Below are 14,021 nucleotides of genomic sequence, written 5' to 3'. Positions count from 1 at the left end.
ATGATTTATGGGTACTATGCTCTTCTCTGCTTTACCTACTGATCTGTTTCCCTGCCCCTGTGCTATCTGAGCAGACCTGTGCAATTCCTACTGACAGTCATGCAAATGCCAGGTGCAGAATATGCCACAGCAAGAGCCTGGGCTTGCTGGACGGGAACGGGTTTGATGTTGCCCAGTGAGCAGCGATTCCAAGTCAAATGCATCTTTAAGGGCCTGGGTAGTGGCACAGTGAGGTGAGTTTTATCACTTTCTGGCATCTCCACCTCTAGCTGGGCAATGTACTCATCACCTTGCCTTTTCCAGGCATTTTCAGGTTAGAAAGTTTTGTGTTTATTTATTTATTTATTTATTTTCCTGGATTTTCTTAGCAGCCTGTAGTTGCATAGAACCAAGCACCAGCTGCAGCTTTCACTGAGTGCTAGCAATGTCTTCCTTTGCACACAAAAATGAGGCTTCATCCAGCCAGTACTTTCTCTAACTGTACAAGAGCTCTATAGGCTGTGCATCAGGATTTTTTAAAGTTTTAATTCCTTTGATCTCCTGAAAATCAGCCTGCAAGGGCCATCTCTCCTAGCAGACCTTTTATACTTTAAATATCTGAGTGTTGCCTTGTGTGGGCTGCCGGGCTCAAGCCTGGGGAGCATTTGAAGCTCCGCTTAGGTACAATTTGCAGGGATGTGGACATGGTACACGCCTTGTTTTCAGGCAGAGGGTGGCTGAATAATCACGACACGGGTGTGTGGAGAGCCCTGGGGCTGAGAGCCAGGTCCCAGCAGTGCCTGGTCAGGCGAACGATCAGCTTTGGCTCTGCAGAACAGTCACCGACTCCCTGTTTTGCAGGAGGTGGGGAAATTAATTCCTTAGCCTTCGTAAAACGCAGCGTGCTTCCAAACAAAAGTGCGGTGTACATTTCGCGTGTCTAAACTTAGTTTTGATCCTTTTACTCCTAGGCCTTGTAGCTTCCCACAGGTGCAGCTCTGAAATCATCTTCATGAGCGCGAGGGATTACGGCGGAGCTGCCCGGCCATTTACCAGCGGCAGCAAGCTGTGACAGGAGCCGGAGCTGAGAGGTGGAGGGGGGGGCAGCGTCCCTCTGCAAAGCAGCATGTGCCGCTCGGTTCAAGGGCTGAAAGGCAGGAGTGTATGGCAAGAAAGTTATTTATCATGTTTGTTCTGCCCTTTAGACACTTTTACTCTTCTGGCTGTTATCACCAATTGTCTGTACTGGTGAATAGCGGTTTTAAACAGCTGTGCAATTGCATTAAATTAGTTAAGGGTAGCACAGCCACAGAGCCTCAGGACAACACATATGCTCCTATTAGTGTCAGGATTCTGCTCTGGCTCTTAATCATCAGGCTCCAGTGATTACAGAGAATCCTTTCATGGCGACCCCGGGTGCCTCGCTTTCCTAGCTGGGTCTTTCTGCTTTTGTTGCAGGACCTTCGGGACAGACGGGGTGCTTTGCTGCACCTGAACTCAGAAAATGCCATGTAGTTCCAGCAAGGTGAGCAAAAGGGTTTGATATTACCAGGTAAAGAGAGAGAAGGGCGTCAGTGCAAGCGCAGGCAGAGAACAGGCTGGTGCCAGCAGCAGCTCTGCTCTTGGAGAGGATTCTCTGCTAGGGAGGAGCAGGGGGTGGGTGGCGGAGCAAGGATGGCTTCACAGGCAGCCTGAAACTGTGCAGGGGACCCGCTGGCAAAGGCTGCCCAGCGACCTGGAGGTCTGAACCAGCACATGCTTGCTTGGCCAGTTTTACATTTAGTGTCCATGACTCCTGAAAGTGCACCAGTTGCTGACTCCTGTGCATGAGTGCCATGCCTACCTCTTCTTAATTTTATATATTGTTTGGCAACTGTAAGCCTTTGAACCCAACCACTATCCCTGCCCAGCCTACCGCTTTTGGTACATACCTCTGAGCAGCAGTTTAGCTCAGTTTTTCTGCAGCGCCTTGAAGATGCCCAGAATAAGAATATTTCCACGCTTGATCATATTCTGTTCCCGGAGTCAGACCAGCGCAGTGTGAAAGCAGCTGCCAGCGCAATTCACTCAGGTTCCCAGCTGGGAAATTGTGCAAGGTAATGGAGCAGGTTACAGCCAGCAAGAACTCAGGAGGCGCTTCAGGAAAGAGGTACCTTTACAGCTGAATAATGCAGCAGCAGTTGTAAACTGGTGAGTTTGGAAGCCAGTGCAGTTCTGTGCATTTCTGCAGCTAGGCTTGTGGGCCACAAGGTCTTAAGGGCTGTGATGAAGAGCCTTTGCACTTTTACTCCTGTCCTGTGATCTCCTTTTTGGAGTCAGTCCCATGAAAAGTCATATTTCGTCCTTTATACAGCACACTTCACCTTTGAGTCCTAAGATGTTTTATCAGCAAGTCTTACCTATAAATAACCACAATAGCAATCAGCTACTTCGTGCTTTTTATCCAAAAAGACAGATTCCAGAAGCAGCCTTGCACAGTGCTGACATGCTGCAGCAGCAGCAGCACCAAGAGGATGCCAACACCAACGGCTTGTTCTGCCCCTTTGGTTTCTGTTGAGCATTTCACACCCAAATGCCGAGCAAAGAAATGCTTAAGTGTTATGAGCCAGTGTGCAGCCAGTCTGTTTCCGTGCAGTAGCGTGTTTGTAATCCTTGCATTTCTAGTTTCTTACGATTTTTGTTATAACTTAGCTTTCAGGGAGAGTACCTGACTCCCAAGCTAAATCAAACTTTTGTAACTCTTTTTTTCCTTAAGTTTTTGCCTTCCCTGGTTACCCTCCCCCAAACCTGTACAGACATTTAGTAGATCAGTTGCAGAATCGTGGAGAAATAGATAATTGAATATTCACACATGCAGAAACAACACAGGCAGAATGTGGAACAATGTGGAAACAAGCGCGAAAGGAGGCGGCATCTGTTTATTGAAAATTAGAATGTAGAATAAATTAAGAGGGCAAGGTTAAAACACTTCATCTGCAGTCAGAGTTTGTAGCGGAGGAAGACTTTGCAGGAAGTTTAGCACATAGACTATGTAAAGGGCTTCTACAGTTTAATTTTGCAAAACTTAAGTTTTTTTTTTTTCAAGGACACATTTTAAAGGGAAAAAATATCCACATGATGTTTTTTCAATAGAGATGGTTATGTATAGTTTTTTCACAGTAATGCCAGAATTAAAATGCTTAAAATGTTAACTCTTACTATGGGTAGATTAGGTTATGTTGCAATACTTAAAGTACGGAAGAACAGAACAAGTATTTTTAGCAATGCCCTAACCTCAATTGAAAACTGAGCTAATTTTTCTGCCAGTGTAATACAGGTCATGTCAGCCCTTTCTAAAATTGATGACTAGCAAACTCAAAAATTTTAATGTCTGTTTGGGTGACACTGTACAGGCAAGACTATCTCTGAGATAATGTTTGCTGGACTGAACAATTCATTGAATTTGGTTTTGACAGGGAATTAATCTGTTGGTATCTACGAAGGCCTGCAAAGACATCACATCTATAAGTGCAGGATCTGGGTTCTGTGGTTGTTTTGCTTTGTTTTATACGTACTTCTACATTTTGTATATTGAGCCTACAAAAGGGTTACCATTTCAATGCTGCTCAAGTAGACAAAAGCCATATCCTAGTCATTCATCATAAAACAAGTCTAATTATGCTAGGACATATTGACACTGCATCAGATTTTTAATCTTCAACATAATTTTATAACCATTGCTAACAGATGGGCTGATTACACTGAATTTGAGTTTTAAGTAATAGTTAAAAATTATAAAATATGATTAAACTGAAAATACCCATGCATACATTATTTTCTGAAGCTACTAAGAGAAGGAAAACCAGAGTGCAATAAAACCTCTTTTCAGTTTCCTGAGGGAAATACGTTGCATTTAGGTGGACAGTTAAAAAAGTTCCTTAAATGACTATCAGTAAGTAGTATGTGCTGTTGGCAGCTCCTCTTCTGTGCAATTACAAGATACGCAGAACCTTTTTCTTTGCACAGGTCTGCTGCTCTATTCCAGCATAAAAGGCATAAATTTTTTCTATTTCAGAGACTCTTTTATTGAAACAAGTGCCTTCCCCCACTATTTTTTTTGTCATTGAAAATGAAAGCAAGGAATAGTTTAAATTATCGTGTTCCTTTTCTTTAATAACAATAAAAAAAGGGAAATTCTTATAAAATAGATGGACAGCTTTGTGGGACTAATGGAAGTTGCATGTGAATTTTGAATAGAAGGTTTCTGTCCCCCCCTCCATCATTTTTCAGTTATTTTAGGGTTACTAAAGGAACGATAAACCGGACTTTCCTCTCCCTGCCATTGTTCATGATGTGCTGGACATCTGTTTCACACCACAAGGACGATAATGGGTCAGAGGTGATCAATATCCTGAATTCTGGAACAGGGAAAATAGAAAAAAGAAATACTTTCTACTCCTTTTTCCAATATGTAGGAATTAAGAGCTGAAAGGGCACAATAGTCCTCAGGCTCCTAAAATCAGTGGAGAAAATGCCTACAAGGCTCGCGCCAGCTGGACTTTAAAGAAGGCTCTTGTCAACATCATTAGCATTGCTAAACACAAAGAGATATTGGGGATGGACCATGCAGCAGGCTTTGGGGAAGAAAAAGCTTATGGAGATTTAATATTTTGTTAACACACCATTGAAATACATTGATCCTGCCATGACTGTAATTAAGATTCAAAATGGCTTAATACCATCAACTTTTCATATGTAGAAGGGGAGCAGGACTAACCCTCAGTGTTTGGTGAAGGCTTTCTGAATTTCATTATTAACTCTAACCTTAGTAATGCTTTTGCTCCAAGCTTGTGAGAGGCCACAAAAGCCTCAAAAAGTTGGGTAAAAGAAGCAGAATTGCAGTGGCATTTGCCTGTCTAAATACTACTGGGATGATGGATTATTCCTGAAAGGTAACGTTTGAACATAGAGACAAATATATCACAACGTCTTTAAATAATGTTTGGGGAACTGGGGCCAAAATGCTCCAGCCTGCTAAAAAAAAAACAACACGGAGATGTACAAACGGATGGGCACAGTAGGCTGTACTATTCCTATGAAGCTTACATGTCAGTGGTCACCACACCGATTTCTCTAAGAACATGCAGCTGGCCAGGTGCTAACTGAACATTTCTTCCAGGAAGCCATTTTTCCTTATTTTAAGTAATTAAAATTAAATTAATTTTCAGTAACTTTACAAGTTCTGGGAAGTTTGTATTAGGTCACACTGAGGCCAGTGAAATTGGTGAAGCTCCCCCTGCACAGGTCTAGAGCCACACATGATACGGACAGCGTGAGCTCAACCACAGTATTTTCCATAAGATAGTAGAAATGCCCATTATCCTCTAAAACAATTTGAATAATTATAAGCAAAAACCTTCCAGTTGTTGTAAAATAATACCAATACTGGGTAAGAGAAAGGAACATGTATGCCTTCTGAAGACATCTTTTAGGACAAATTGTTTGCAAGAGTCACTGACCCCTAAAAATAATAATAATAATAATAATTTACAATGCCCAACCTAGTTTTGGCAAGTATCTTCTTTAAGCTCTAGCATGTCTCTGGAAGTGTGTCTCCCCCCTCCAACTGATTGACACAGCTGCTGCTGTCAGGGGCTGATAGCATCCAAGTGGCAGTTCTTGTCTTTTGTGCAGTCAATGAGCTTGTATTAACACTCTTAACAGATTCAGAGTAAGGCTTGGTATACATCTCTGGGAAGGTGATCTCGGGACATAATTTCTTCATCTGCTAGACATCATCTCAGATTTGAGGCTTGACCCCATTTTCCAATTATCAACATTCTTGTCACAGACACAGGAGCCTTGCTTAATAGCTTTCCAGGGATCCTCCCCTGAGACACTGTGGAGAACAGTTATCTATATCACTTAGTGGAGGGCAGATGACCCTACAGGGGACTTGGCAGAGAAAGACACCTGCACAGTGGTAGTGGAAGCTTCTGGTAACTCACTGCCCATTTCTCCTGAGAAATAAAGACTCCAAAAACTAATGCAGGGCAAGGCAGCAACACATCTACACTCCCTGGTTCACAGAGGATTTCTGCTCTGATGCTCCCTGTAGATTTCTATCTACATTGCCTTGAAAACAGATGTCTGAAATTGCCTGTCCCAACACATTGCAGAGGTGATGATCACTTAAGTGAGTCTCTGAGGTTGGTATATGACTTGCTAGTAATACCAGCCGTGCCTACTGGTTCCGGTTCAAGTACGAATGCTTACAACCCCTCCACCCCAAAAAATACTGGCAGGAAAACTGCTCGGAAGCAAGAAGCTTAAGTTTAAGACTAGGGAGTCACTGAGAGATTAAAAAAAAATTCTGCTTGGCTGCTGATCAAATTGCAGCACACTGAAGTATCTGCTGGCTAAACCCTGAGGTGACATTTTCAGCTGCCACAAATACCAAGCTCCATGCCACCAGGATACTGATCCCTGGCAGAACGGATGAAAGTGTGAGTCTCTGAGTGAAAGCCTCTGCTTTGACACTTTTCCTGTTCCACATATAAGATCCAATGTAGATGCCTCAGAAGATGGCCACCCATTTCACAAATGACCACGGGGATGAATCTCTGGTGAAGGGAGAAGAAAGCAGGCTCAGCAGGGGCTGAGTTCCTTTCCTCTGAGCGAGGCTAAGGATACTGCAGGCTTACCAGCAGGTGGAAGTCTTTTGTTCACATCCCCTTTACCTGATTTGCAGCAAAGCTCTGTCCTGTGGCTCATTAAGCAAAGTAAAGAGGCAGCCTTTGTGCCTACATGCAGATGACCTGCTCCTGTCAGTGGTAGCAACCAGCATAGAAGCTTTCCAGGAGTTCCTGCTCTAGCTTAAGCAGTTTCCTATGTACAGGGGAGGTAGGCATTTTTACTGTTTTTAAACCAAACTGCATGGAAAATAATATAGAAAGGTTTACTCTACTTCAGACACTAAACATTATTTAACCTTTATACAGACAGCATCTAATAAGACACATAAAACAATCACTGTCATAATTGTCTAACATATTGTCTAAGGTAATACATAACTTGTTTAGGTTTGTGGTGGTTATCAGCCATTTTTTAATACTGTACTTAAATTTAGCACTTTCTTCTATTTTCTAACTAATTTTGGACTGCTGTTTTGGTGTATACTTGGTAAGTCAGTCTAGAGTAATACTCTGCAAGCCTTCATCTCATTAATATTATCAAAACTGTCAGTCACATCTGCAAATGTCCATACCCAATAATTAGACCAAACCAGAATGCCCATTTGGCAGTGGTTGATGAATATAATGCAAAATGCTTTATTTCTGTTCACATTAACTTTCTGACAGAGAAGAATGATCATTTCCAAACTGTTTAAATCAGTTTCTTATGCACTGATCTGTTAACATTTGCATAAAGCTCTGTTGCTTTTTCAGAAACTTCCAACCACTACAGCTAGTATTAAATGTGTCTTTAACAATCTGCTAAACACATCATTAAATGATTTGTTGTATCTGCTCCATCCTTTACAGATGTAAGGTTTTACTCTCAGGAAGTAATACTACAGTCAGACATCTGTTCTGTAATCTGGGTGGTAGGACTCAAATTTTGAAGAGACATTTCTATTAATCTTACTTGGAAAACTTATTTATTTTTTAAAAGCTTTTTAGAAGTACAGTTCTCTTGAGATGAATAAAACTCCTCCCAGGCAGAGAAGCTTACAAGAAGCTACAATGCAAGTTCAATAAGTCACTTTCATAATGAAAAGAACCTTCATGTTCTGCACTATTAAGTAGCCTAAAGAGGCTTTTAGTTATTGCATTATCCGAAGTAACGATAGCTGATTTAGGGAAAAAGATTATCTATTCGGACTTGATAAAATTACTATGAAGGAAGTAAAGCCGCTCTGACCAAGATATTTTTTTTTTTGGTGGCATTTTTGAGACGCAAAAATAATCTTTCCTTCCCATTAATATCATAAAGTTAAAATCTGAATAACGTTAAAATGAAGCAGCCTGTTCACCATTGCTGCCATTAGGGGAAAACTTACTATTCCTAGAGTCCAGTAAGTGGTTGCAAAAATATGGGTTACTGTGGGAAGTGAAAAATTTGAATTCCATAGGCATTAATGGAAGTTTCCTGAGAACTTTGGAAAACGTGTAGAAAAAGTTAGAGCTAGAGTCATTCTGGAAAGCCCCAAAAGATAATCCAAAATACAGCACAATACTTGATAAATCCAGCTTTCTAGGCAGACAGAAGTAACTGCTAGCGTATTTATTTCAAATGAAATAAATTTCCCAAATGAGCATTTCCTTCAGAGGTCTACTGTCCTCTTTCTCTTTTCTTACACTATTTACACCAATTGTAAGTTAAATGTGTAATTAACAGTGCCATGACTAATGAAAAACAACATGGGATCCCTTTAAATTCTGGGTTAATTTTAAAACAGTACTGAAAAGGAAGAGGTCAGGAAATCTGAGCCTATGTTTTCTTATATTACCCACAAACACAACAGAAGAGATTTTACACTGGAAACTGAAAAACTTTAATGTTTTAATACAGGTGGAAGGTTAAGATAGCTATATACATTTTGTGCAACATATATACAAGACCTTTCTTAATATATACCATACTGGCCCAACTACTGGTGAATGCACTGCATTCAAAAAGCTCAGTACTACAGAAAAGTATTTTTCATTCTCTTAACATAATAAATTAGAAGTTACAAAGCTACAATTTTCTTAAGAATATACTGAATGAGGTTTTCAAAAGGACAGTGTTAAGAGGGTCAGGTCTCCATGTGAATTGAGTTTTGTGTAATTACTTTGATTTAATTTTTTTTTTAAATCCTGCCTTGTATGCTGCAATACAGGCTCTGCTCATGTAGACATTTGGACATGTAATAAAATTGCCATACCTCTTAATCACCATTCAGCAGATATTCAGAGTTACTCTTCAGATGCATGACAATATTCAAATACCATAGAAATCATTAAAATTAATACATAACTTGGAAAAAAAAAAAGATAAATAATTGCAGTTGTACAGATAAAAACCTGGCTAGTGTGTTGTACAGAGCAGTTCTAGGTATCAGCATTGTCAGAGGAAAGGATCAATCACCAGCATACTGCTAACCTGTCTCATTCTCCAGTTTTTGTATCTCATTTTGTCCGGCCTCTGAGAGGTAAGATAAGAGTCTTTTATAGGCTTCTCTGTTGAAAAACAAAAAAAAAAAGTGATGTGTTAGTTAAAAGTTTCACACATGTGAGGAGTAAAAGCACATAATTTCCAAACACATTGGGATATGAACCCACAATAACTTTTTCTTTCCCTATTTATCCACAGCTTTGTTTGCTGTGAATTTTTAGCATGGCCGGGTTGGAGGAAGAATGAGGGTTGCATAATTTACAGCTATAAGTGTTGTGAAGATGCTGAGAAGTCTCTTTCTGTAGGGAGCTGCTGTGAAATAGATTTTTGTTTTATTTTAAAACATGGAGTTAAACAGGGTTTAGAGGAGATCTGCATTGAGACTTCACCATGTTCACTATCTGATTTCTGCACAGGAAATCTCTCTGTGACTCACGCTACAGGTACAGTGATGTGAGATACTAGACTGCCAAGCTAATAAAAAGTGAATAATACAATTATAAATGAATTAAATATTTTTCATTGCATGGCCAATGTATATGCCTTGAATAACCTTTACCATCCCATGAATTTCATTCTTAAATTACTGGTTTTTGTTTGTTTTTAAATAACCCGGGCCCTGCCAAAGCGTACATCAAAACTTCTCCAGGCTGAGGCGTGACAAGGATCTACCCTTTGAGGGGTACCAGTACATGTAACCAGACACTGAGGCCAGTTCCTGGCATTGACCCACTAGAGCCTGCATTCCAGTTAGGAGATCTAACGGAAGGAGCCCTTCTGGCTTAGGTGCAGAGCTGCCTCGATTTTTTGTAGCAACATTTATATGGTTGCTGAAAGTTCACTACTGCATCTGCACCAACAGAAGCCACCATCTGTGCTGAGTTGCTCACCTCGTGCCATTTCCTCCTAAGGCTAGATGGATTCACATGTCAAATATTTCTGCCCTGAGTTCTCAGGGGCGCAAATGGAGAAAGTATGATTCTGCTGTGCCTGTCGGAGAGGAGGCCAGCCTTTTCTGAACACCCACAACTCTCAGAAGTTTATATTATGAGAGAACTCTTAAAATTCAGCCATGGATATTTCTTTCCAAGCATCTGAGATCATATCTGATTATACTATAATTTTACTTTTAAGCCATAAAGTTATCTAACATAGGGGCGTACAGGATAATTCATTGGGGCAGGAATTCTTCTTCATTGCATGCTTTATAACACAGTGTAGTGAACAGAGACAGTCTGGCCTCTCTGAAATTCTGTGGGGGTCTGTAGCCCTAGTGTCAAAATATCTCTGAAAATACTTAGCAAACATAGATGGCTTAAAACCATGAAAGGCATGAGCAAAGGAGATTTTGTTTGAACACTTGTAAAAATCACTCATTTTTTAGTATGTGTAATGCTGTCTAACATTGCCTTATTTCAAGAGAATATACCCCTACTATTCATTATCAAAAAGCAGTATTAAATAAAAAACAAACCTTTGTGCAGCATTTCTTCCAAGACCTTGTTTGTGCTCTGAATCCTTCAGAGCCTGTGTCATTGTGGGAATCAGGCTGGTAACTAAAGTCTGATCCAAGACTGCCACTGCTTCTAATATGCTGTAAACCCGGTGATCATACACTGCAGTGTAGTCCTGGATAAACTGCCTGAGGGGGACACAGAGGCATTTAATGCAAGGTCAAAACTAGATGCAGAGAACATGCCAAGAACAACTGAAGAGTCTAATCAGAACAAGCAATCTGGCTGCATGGAAATTTTCCTATTGTTACACTGAAATACTCTACATGGAATACCTTCTCCAAACAGAGCCATGCTTTTGAAGGCTAATGCTGAGGAAAAAAACCACACATTTATTTTCAAGCAAATTGTCAGATTCTGCTGCTGTTTCGCCAGGGCTGACTTCTTCCAGAGCACTTTACGTTGTAATGCAGCTGTCTGAATGAAAAACTAAAAGATGTATTTATTATTTAACAACAACGAAAAGAAGTCCATTAAGACAAGGCATCTAGATTCAAATCTGCAGAAACAACATAAGCATTTCTTTGTAAAGTTCCACTGGATCTTAAGCAGGGTGGAAGCATTATCCATTTGTCTTCCTGAGGGCTTGAGGTCTCTGAAGAGCACAGAGTGCATTTGAATGAGAAGTTACACCACTGGAGTGAAACACCTCAAAGTGTTTACACACCGAATTCAGAGGATCTCTCTGGAGCTTTCGTCTAGACATAACCCAACACAGCACCAATGTTCAGGTTTGCAAAAGGTCTTTGGGTCTTAGCTCATGTATCTCCTCTACTGTATCCGCATGAGGAACAGGAGGGTACAGGATGTTGGAGAGGTATGGAATAAGTATAATTGACATTAAAATAACTTATTATTTACTCATCATAGAAATTAATAAAATAACATGCAAAACTTGTTCTATGAGGATTTGATCTCCATTACATACAATTCAAATTAAGCATGCACAGCACCTTACACTCAGCATCACCATTCATGAGGAGATTTTCCCCTTAGAGCAGCAGTGTACCCTCTCTACTGTAGTCCTTTGAAAACAGTACCTAATCCATGAAAAACACAGATATGTTTCTCTATATTTTTGCTCTGGCTTTTTGGCCAAGCTACGTTTAAAACCAGTGCCAAAAGTATCATAATTTAAGTGCCATAAACAAGAGACAATGTGGTATGTTAAAGATAATTAGTTATTTAAAAAAAACATGTTTGCTGTCAATTGGATTGCAGTAGATTCACTGCCAATTGGCATATTTTCTAGTTACCTAAATACAGAAGTCAGCTGGGTGGCATGTTCTCCTCCTGACCCCGCTTGGCAGCCTTCTACCATGCACTGCACAATGTCTGTAGATATTTTTTTAACTGTAAAAAAAAAATCACAAGATTCACACAGAGCTCTTGAACTGACCATCTGGAGAATGTCTTTCATGAAGATTACAATTTTTAAATGAGGAAAAAAATGGTTTTTATCTTACTTTGATACAAGTGAAATGACTTAGAGCAGTTAGTTAGATTGGCTATAAAGAACAGAATGAATCACAGATTTACGCAAAAGTCCTATTTTCACCACCATTATCTTTTAAACATACAGATTTTTAAGTACAATATTGTCTCTAAGTCAGGGCAGAGACACACACTTAGTGGAAATAGGGATTTTATTTAAATTTAAGTTTTGTTTGTATTCTTCAATCATTCTTATTTGCATTGAAGAGCAGTCATGGCATTATATCCTGCCCAGAGCTATACAGGTCTACTCCTTACGTTCAGTGGTGGGTATTGTTCTGAATTCCACCCGTTTTTCTTTTTTCAGACAACAACAACAAAAATCACTAGTTTCTTCCATTTATTTTTTCCAAATATTCAAGTGACAGGATACAGCTCCTCCTTTGTAACAGTGGAACTGAGCTGCAACTACTTCTCTACAAGGGCATGGTGGAGTCCTGTCTAGACTGGCAGTGTGTTGATGGCTACAGCAGCACGGGACATTCAGCTCACTCTACCCCACAGCACACTGCAAAGTGGGTACTTTCAGCTTCAGACAGATATGGCTACGATGGCAGAAGTAGGGAGAAAGGTGTGTGCTAATTCAGCTAACCCGAGCATATCTCGTCCTTGAAACTTTCACAGAACAGAATCAAAAATTGCTTTATTAGCCAAAATTCCCTGGAGAAGTCAGAGTTGAATCCCCACTTTGCTTAATACCTCTACTGGCAGCAAGGAGTGGAAATTGTTGGCACATTCACATTCATTGTACAACTGTGGAGTGAACACAGTACTTCATTTTTTAAGAAGCTAAAAATAAAGTTATCACTACCAACCAGAACGTGCTGAAAGAAAAGGAGACTCAAAGATCCCTTCATAAATGAATTAAAGGTAGCGGGTTGGTTTCCAATGCCTCTATGCGGAGAACATGCACTAGACTTATTTGGGCTAAAAGCTTTAGGTGCAAGAAAACTTCCAGAGCTACCAAGTCTGGGAGAAATGAGGTGGGAAGTATGGGAGAAAGGAAATGCTCTTCAGATTCCTGACAAGCTGATCATGAGTTCATCAGAGAACAGCATGTGACTCTGAGAAAAGAACTCCTGTCTTGGAGGCAGAAGTCCCAGCCTACTTAATGACCAGCCAAAGCTTGTCCAGTGTATCTGGCTAATGCACCTCATTCTCCTCATCTAAAAGCCATGGAAAACTTGCACATTGAGATGAAGGATGCTCAGCAGTATAAAAGTCTTACAGGTGTACAGAGATGTATTAAAAGCAAACAAGGGGCTCACCTTGTGGCTCATTAACCAGCACCAAGCATTTCAACACAGCTGGGAGAACCAAGCCCATGTCACACAGTGCAGTGGTCTGCGTTCGCTGAAGCACCTCAAGAATGAAAGCAAGAACTGAGGCCAAGCGAGGAGGCGGAGCACTGCCTTTGAACTGCATGTAGTTTTCACTGGGAAGACAAAGCAAACCAAAACATAGTCTGAGTTGTTTTATTTTTTTTTTTTCATTCAATGTAAGCACCACGCACTTGAAAATAACATTGTGATATTTCAGCGGGAGGCCTGTTACACAGATTTCTATCTTTATCTAGACTCAGCTAATGGCTTCTATTTATCTTAGTCTTAGAAATGGCTCCCAATTTATCAGAGGACAGTGATGCCTTTTGACTCTTCTGTTGTGCGATGTAAAAAAAAACAGTCATAATTATAGTTAAAAAGCCAAGTGTGACTATAAAAGTTAAAGCTGCGTAAAATAACTGAATAAAAGCAGGATTCAAAACAGCATCCAAAATATAGCTGTTGTTCAACTACTTTATTTAGCTTTATGTGCTATTGTCAGTTCACAATTCAACTTGTGGTAACAGCTCCACTGTTATACTGGTACTGTTACTTCTCTCAACGGTATGTTGAA

The 14,021-nt window shown here is 40.3% G+C and overlaps 1 protein-coding gene across 1 annotated transcript in view; it reads right to left on the bottom strand.

Annotated features, from left to right (window-relative positions):
• Positions 1–8,491: 8,491 nt before the first annotated feature.
• MMS22L (MMS22 like, DNA repair protein) overlaps positions 8,492–14,021 on the bottom strand; it is a 97,824-nt gene continuing 92,294 nt past the window's right edge. The window contains exons 22-25 of the mRNA XM_080586468.1: positions 13,394–13,560; positions 11,888–11,984; positions 10,592–10,759; positions 8,492–9,182 (exon numbers count right to left, since the gene is read on the bottom strand). Coding sequence (XP_080442594.1) covers positions 9,101–9,182; positions 10,592–10,759; positions 11,888–11,984; positions 13,394–13,560 — 514 coding nt within the window. The 3' untranslated portion in view covers positions 8,492–9,100. The remainder of the gene's footprint in view (positions 9,183–10,591; positions 10,760–11,887; positions 11,985–13,393; positions 13,561–14,021) is intronic.

This window comes from Anser brachyrhynchus (assembly GCF_964034855.1).
Source record: "Anser brachyrhynchus genome assembly, chromosome: 3".
In the NCBI taxonomy this organism is placed as follows: Eukaryota; Metazoa; Chordata; class Aves; order Anseriformes; family Anatidae; genus Anser; species Anser brachyrhynchus.
Note: the sequence above shows the minus strand (reverse complement) of the source record. Positions and strands in the feature narration are given on the sequence as shown.